The sequence below is a fragment of the Prionailurus bengalensis genome, chromosome E1 (assembly GCF_016509475.1).
Source record: "Prionailurus bengalensis isolate Pbe53 chromosome E1, Fcat_Pben_1.1_paternal_pri, whole genome shotgun sequence".
Lineage (NCBI taxonomy): Eukaryota > Metazoa > Chordata > Mammalia > Carnivora > Felidae > Prionailurus > Prionailurus bengalensis.
In genome coordinates this window covers 40,197,754-40,204,017 of record NC_057347.1, presented here as the reverse complement: position 1 = coordinate 40,204,017, position 6,264 = coordinate 40,197,754, and the positions used below count along the sequence as shown (strand labels likewise).

Sequence of the window (6,264 nt, the reverse complement as noted above, 5' to 3'; positions counted from 1 at the left end):
AGGATCAGATTAAGTCCCACACCACGTTTGTCCTTTGTTACAACCTTTAGAAAGGCAAGATCCTGTCACTGAGGGGACTCAAGGGTTTCCGACCAAACTGCTCTATCAGTTCACAAGGTGAGTTCCTCCATGGCCATTGAACCGGGATGGCCCAACGACCACCAGTGAATCCGTCCACCCTGCAGTCCCTCCTTTCAGGACTCTAAGGACACTGCAGCTCTGGCGACATGCAAGGGACAGGCTCACTGAAGGTTTTCTTGGCCAAGAGGTTGAGGTCCCCGTTGGCCTGCAGGCATAGACTACCCTCCACTGCCCCTTTCTGTGGTTCCTTCCCACGTACAAGACTGACTACACATAAAATACAATCTGCAAATCAGGTGTTTCTGAAAACAAGTTTTATTTAAATAAGGGCTTAAATACATTACATAACATTAAAACTGAAGGAAAAAATAAACCAAAAAACCAGTCTGTTACTTCACATGGCATTGGGCAGCTGCTGCTAGTAAGGTGCAAGCTCTACAGCCAGCTACAGGACTCATACATCGGTTTGAAGTTTGTTCCCTTGTCAGAAGTTTAACTCGGATAGAAGGTTGGCCTCACATTCTGGTGTTCGGACATCAATTAGCTAGGATATGTCTGGTCAAAAAGACTTTGGTGGCAAGTCAGACGTCCTATCACACCTTGCTAGAGGGAAGGTGGCCGCTCTAAGCTCCGCCCGCCCGGTCAGGTTGGAGACACCAGGGATCTTTCTTTGACTACCAAGACTCCCTGTGGCAGCACCGCTGCTGTGGCCGGCTTACCCCATCCTGTCCTCTCAGCTCCACCGCGGGCTGCTCAGGTGGTGACATTCTCTTAGGGCAGGGAACTCTGAAGAGGGAGAGCCGAGGAGCTTCTGGCCAGACATAGCCGGCTGTGATCTTGGGGCTCTGGGCTTGACCGAAACATGACGTTACTGCTTGGTTTCAGGCCGGACACTGCCAGGCGCCTACTGCTTGACCTCTGTTTAAATGAGGGACTTCAAGACTAGACAGCATGGCTCTTTTCAGTTTATTGCATGAAGGAGTTACACTAGTCCAAGTTAAAAGCAGACCCCAAATGGTTACATTATACAAGCTGTGAGGTTTTTAAACTTGTGACAAGGGACAGAAGGGAAATTCTACTCATTGCAAAGAAATCCTCACTTAAGCTTCAGTGAGCCAAAAGCAGTTAAAACCCATGAACCTTCAGCTGGTCGTCCTTAGCCAGTCCAATCTGCAAAGAAAAAAAGACAAAGTTATAATAGGGGATCAACCCCCCCCCCCCCCGATTTCTGATGCCAACAACTCTGTCTTCTTGCTCCTACACTGGGCAAGAGAAGTCCAAGAGCCAAGGCACACACCTCAACCACTAGGAGCACAATGGTTCTTAACTCAGGGTACTCAGGAAAGAACGAATGATATAAGAGGATTTTAGCACTTAGGAACTGCCAACCAGACATCGTGTGTATTCTAGTATCTGTGCCATTTAAACGTACATCTTTAAAGTGGTCACCAGGCTGGCTCAGTCAAGTAGAGCATGCGACCCTTGATCTGGGGGTTTTAAGTTCTAGCCCACACACTAGGTGTAGAGATTACTTAACAAACAAAAAAAGTACATCCATATACGAATTAAATAAGGCAGACAAGTCCCTTCTGTTTTTGGGAATACTTATCTACTTCAAAACTCAACTGTTTTGCTTAGTCTTACAATACCAACTTCTATGTCCTCAGGAGACTGAGTACAGAGTAGGAAGGATCGGACATGTAGACAGGGTAGAGGCACAAATGGATCATCACCAAGTGATGGAACTCACCTCTACAAGGAACTGGCATATGTTCTTGCGCTGGTCACCCTGTAGCTGAATTACTTCTCCATATTCTGGATGCTCAATTACAGTACCATTGCAGGCAAATTTCTGCAAGCATGAATGAAGCAAAACAAATTAGACGAAGTGCAGCCCGAGTGCACCAACAATTCCTCCTGAGAATACAAGTGAGCACCCCCTCCTGAGCAAGTTAAATACGATATTCTTACGATCTCACCGAATACCTACCTTCTTAAACGCCTTCACTAGTTTCTTTTTATCGTAATCATCAGCGATCCCTTGGACAGTAGTAAGGGTCTTCCTGCCGTTTCTCTGTTGAATTCTTATATGGATATAATCCTCAGTGCCAGCAGGAAGCAGATCATCACCCTTACTTGCATCAGCAAAGGGGTCTGGGAAGAAAGATCAAACTCGGTTAGAGCTGTTGGGGCTCAGGTGCCATTGTCACCCTCCCAATGGATCTTTTGCGCGCCCAGAAAACAACTACTGAAATCGCCAGGGCTGAGATCAAGTCAGACAAGTCCTTGTTGGCCGTCCCCGGAACGGGTCAGTCCGGGACGGCTGGCTTCCCCAGGGCCGGGGGAAAGCCTGGGCCTCTTGCCCCAGGCCCGCCCTCGGAAGCCGATCACGTGCCGGGGGAGCCTGGGACGGCAGGCAGTGCCCCACCCGGCTGATGCAACCGGCCGGAACCAAAGCTCCAAGGCGGGGCCAAGCTTCCCGCCCCATTGGCGGGAGCGTTTGTCACTTAGGCCTGGCACCGCCTCTCACTCCCGGGTCCGTGACAACGGCGGTGACGTAACGGACGTGACGCAGGGGTGGCGGGAGGGGGCGGGTGGGGCCCAAGGCGGCCCGGGAGCCATTAGTAAATGCGCCACCCGATAGACACTGGGACTGCCCAAGGGTTGCCTCCCTGCCCGCTCCTTCCGGTCGCACTTAAGAACCGACCCCAGGGCCCCGGCCGGGCCCCGCTTCCTACGAGCGCGAATATCTTCCCTCCTCCCAAGTTTACGAAAGCCCGGAGCGCTGGCAGGTTTCCGGGCCCGGAGCACTTCGCCACCCCACCCAGGCCTTTCTCCCCACGGGACTTTTCCGCGGCTTACCGAAAGAGTGGAGGTTCTGGATAGCGGACATACGATACGATTCCTTTTCCTCGGTGGAAACGGCCTGCGGAAGGCGGCGGCGGGAGAAGGCGGGCAGGGGGGACGGAGCGTCGGGAAGCGAGGGGGCTCAAGGGGGAGGCTGCTGAGTCCTCGGCGGCGGCTCAGTGACTGGGGCGGAGGGGCGGCGCCTGTATTCACTTATATAGCCGCCCCTGTGACGCCAGCGCGCTGCCCTCACGTCCTGGCCCCACCCACGACGTCGTGGCCCCAGCCCCCTGGCGCCGCCGTTTCCGATTGGTCCGGGGGCGGGGACGCGAGACGGCGCTTGCGCAGGAGCTCTGCTGCGGGAGGGCGTCCTCTGGATTCCGGGAGTGGTAGAAGGGGAAGGGAAAGGTTGGTCCGTCTAGGCGCCTGCGCAGTGCGGGAGGAAGGTGTCAGGGCTGCGAAGAAAAGTGGCAGAGGTTTCGGGAGAGCCTGAGTCCTCTGTTCTCTGGCACGTTCCACCTTCTTGACCCTGTTGCAGCCCTACGTGCTTGGAGAAGATTTTTCGTGCGGTAGATTGGCACCCTTTAAATGGGATTTAGATGCTGAACCTCCCAAACGCGACACATTCCCACTATCATGCCCACCCAGTTACCCACGAACTCTTTCTTTAGGGCAGCACTTGTATTTAATCAACAAATAATATAATCCAAACCTTAACTAAATCACGTATTGTTTAGATGAATCTAATCTAAAACTGGATTAATCTGCTTTAAGTATGTCATTTATATAATCTACGGAAAGAATGCCCACCTCATTAGCGTGGATTCAAGGGAGAGTAACTCTGGTTCTGGGGGCAAAGAAGAATTCAGGCACCTTAAGGGGTCCTGTGTGCCCTCCAAATTGTGTGGGGGAGAGCCTTCCCAGAGAGTAGTCAAAATATTTTCTTCAAAACAGTCAACCATTCTTGCTTTTTCAGTATATAAATTGAACTGCTCTGTTGCAAGGGAGAATAGAGTGGATTTAGATTCCAAAGACCTCCAGGGGCCATTCAGGTAAGATAAAGGAGTGCAGACAGCCAAGTGTGATGTAATGGGGTGTGGAGGGGGCCTGGGTGAGAACTAGAGGCTGTAACAGCTACTCACCTCCAGCCCATTGTGCTGGATCTTTTTCAAGACAACTTGGACCCTCTGATATTTATAGAAAATCTCTTGATTTTTAAAAAATGTTTATTTATTTTTGGGTGAGAGAGAAAAAACTTGAGTGGGGGAGGGGCAGAGAGGGAGAGACAGAGAATCCCAAGGAGGCTCCGTGCTGTCAGCGCAAAGCCTGATGCAGGGCTCAGAACTCACGAACCCATGAGATCATGACCTGGGCTGAAGTCATGATCAAGGGTGGGATGCTCAACTGACTGAGCCACCGAGGAACCCCTAAAATCTCTTGATTTTTAAATATTGCCAATAAGTTGAAGTTTGGGAAAACAGTAGACAAGTCAAACAAAAAAAGTGTGTCTTGGCCCCATGGGCTGCCTGTTTAGACCCCTTGACAGTCAGGGTCACTGGCCACGTGGAATCTAGTGGGAGAGAGATCATAGACAAACCTGACGGATTGTGATAGATGCCAAGAACAAGCAGGGCAATGTGAGACCCAGCTGATACTTAGGGGTGGTAAAGAGCCCATTGTGGGGCAAGGTGAGAGCCTGCCAGATGGGAAACCCCGAGGAAGGAAAAGCTAGGTGTATTTGATAGTTTGTTTTGATGGCGTCTTTACTAAGTAAAATTTTGGTTAATAATTTGACTTCCTTGATACAGGAAGTTGGGAACCATGGCTAGACACATGGCTAGACGTCTCAGTCTCCTGTCCATCCCTTCCTGCCCTCCACCTGGGAAGCTCTACCCTTCTAGACCAGGCTGTGCTTGACAGGGGGTTTGAGGAGAGAGTGAATAAATCCGAGTATGCACACATTTTGTTATACAAAATTTTTATTTTTTTAATATGAAATTTACTGTCAAATTGGTTTCCATACAACACCCAGTGCTCATCCCAACAGGTGCCCTCCTCAATACCCATCGCCCACCCTCCCCTCCCTCCCACCCCCATCAACCCTCAGTTCTCAGTTTTTAAGAGTCTCTTATGTTATACAAAATTTTTAAATTAGCAGTGTGGTCCAGCTTATCTTTCCTTTTAGGAAAGGATCCTTTCTGCACTATTTTAAAGAAATCCTTTCTCTGCTTTGCAGTTTATAAAGATACTCTCTTTTTGGTTGTTGTTGATTGTTTGTTTTGAAAGTTTTGAAGCTTTACTTTTTGGAGCGCCTGGGTGGCTCCGTTGGTTGAGGGTCTGACTTCGGGTCATGACCTCACAGTTTGTGGTTTCGACTCCAGCTTTGGACTCGTTGCTGTCAGCTCAGACCTGCTTCAGATCCTCTGTCCTCCTCTCTCTTTGCCCCTTCCCCATTCACACTCTGTCTGTCTCTCTCTCAAAAATAAATATTAAATTTTTTTTTTTTTACTTTTAACATTTAGGTGTTTAAGCCACCTGGAATTTATTTCTGTGTGTGGTGCAAAACAGAGGTCTAATTTTTTTTTTTAACCTATATGGATAGCCGATCGTTCTTGCAACATTTATTGAATAATGTATCATTTCCCCACTGATTCATGCCTTCTCTGTCATAACCATGTTTCCATTTGTGTGTGGGTTCGTTTTGGGGGTCTCTGTTCTGTTGCACTGGTCTGTTTTTCCCAAAGCCACTCTCCCTTAATTAGAGGAGCTTTACCAAAAGTCTCCATGTCCAGTAGGAGGCACCCCTCCATTTTGTTGTTCTTCAGAATGCTCTGGCCCTTCTGCTCCCCCGCATTCACCATTTCTATGAAGCACCCTGAACTTTCTCATCTCAGGGTGTTTGTACAATGGCTCTCCCTTGAAAAAAAAATGTTTATTTTTGAGAGGGGCAGGGGCAGAAAGGGGGAGAGAGGGGGAGAGAGAGAGAGAGAGAGAGAGAGAGAGAGAGAGAATATCCCAAGCAGGCTCTGCACTGTCAGCACAGAGCCTGATGCAGGGCTCAATCTCACGAACAGCGAGATCGTGACCTGAGCCAAAACCAAGAGTCCTATGCTTTAACTGACTGAGCCAGCCAGGTGCCCCTAAAGGCTCTCCCTTTGCTAGGTACATTCTTCCCCCTTCTTTGTGTGATGTGTTCCGCTCATCCGTCCGGATTCAGCTGGGGTTATCTTCTCTGTTCTTTTGAGAAGACTGTATTTGGAGCCCTTTTTGTGCCCCCACTTCCTCTATTTGGGCATGTATCACGGCATCTTGGCTTGCCTGTTCCTTGGACTGGCT

General features: G+C 49.6%; 1 protein-coding gene across 1 annotated transcript; it reads right to left on the bottom strand.

Annotated features, from left to right (window-relative positions):
- Positions 1 to 378: 378 nt before the first annotated feature.
- Positions 379 to 3,129, bottom strand: EIF1 (eukaryotic translation initiation factor 1). Its single transcript, XM_043584465.1, has 4 exons — positions 2,944 to 3,129; positions 2,072 to 2,235; positions 1,832 to 1,933; positions 379 to 1,251 (listed from the first exon to the last, which is right to left on the bottom strand). The coding sequence occupies exons 1-4, from the start codon at positions 2,972 to 2,974 to the stop codon at positions 1,207 to 1,209; spliced, it is 342 nt and encodes a 113-aa protein (XP_043440400.1). The 5' UTR covers positions 2,975 to 3,129; the 3' UTR covers positions 379 to 1,206.
- Between the last annotated feature and the right edge of the window lie 3,135 nt (positions 3,130 to 6,264).

Excerpts from the sequence above, each read along its gene's own strand:
- EIF1 (XM_043584465.1), bottom strand. The coding sequence starts at position 2,974 with ATGTCCGCTATCCAGAACCTCCACTCTTTCG. Across the intron at positions 1,934-2,071 it reads TAGTGAAGGCGTTTAAGAAG|AAATTTGCCTGCAATGGTAC; the intron begins GTAGGTATTCGG and ends TCATGCTTGCAG. Across the intron at positions 1,252-1,831 it reads TATGCCAGTTCCTTGTAGAG|ATTGGACTGGCTAAGGACGA; the intron begins GTGAGTTCCATC and ends TTTTCTTTGCAG.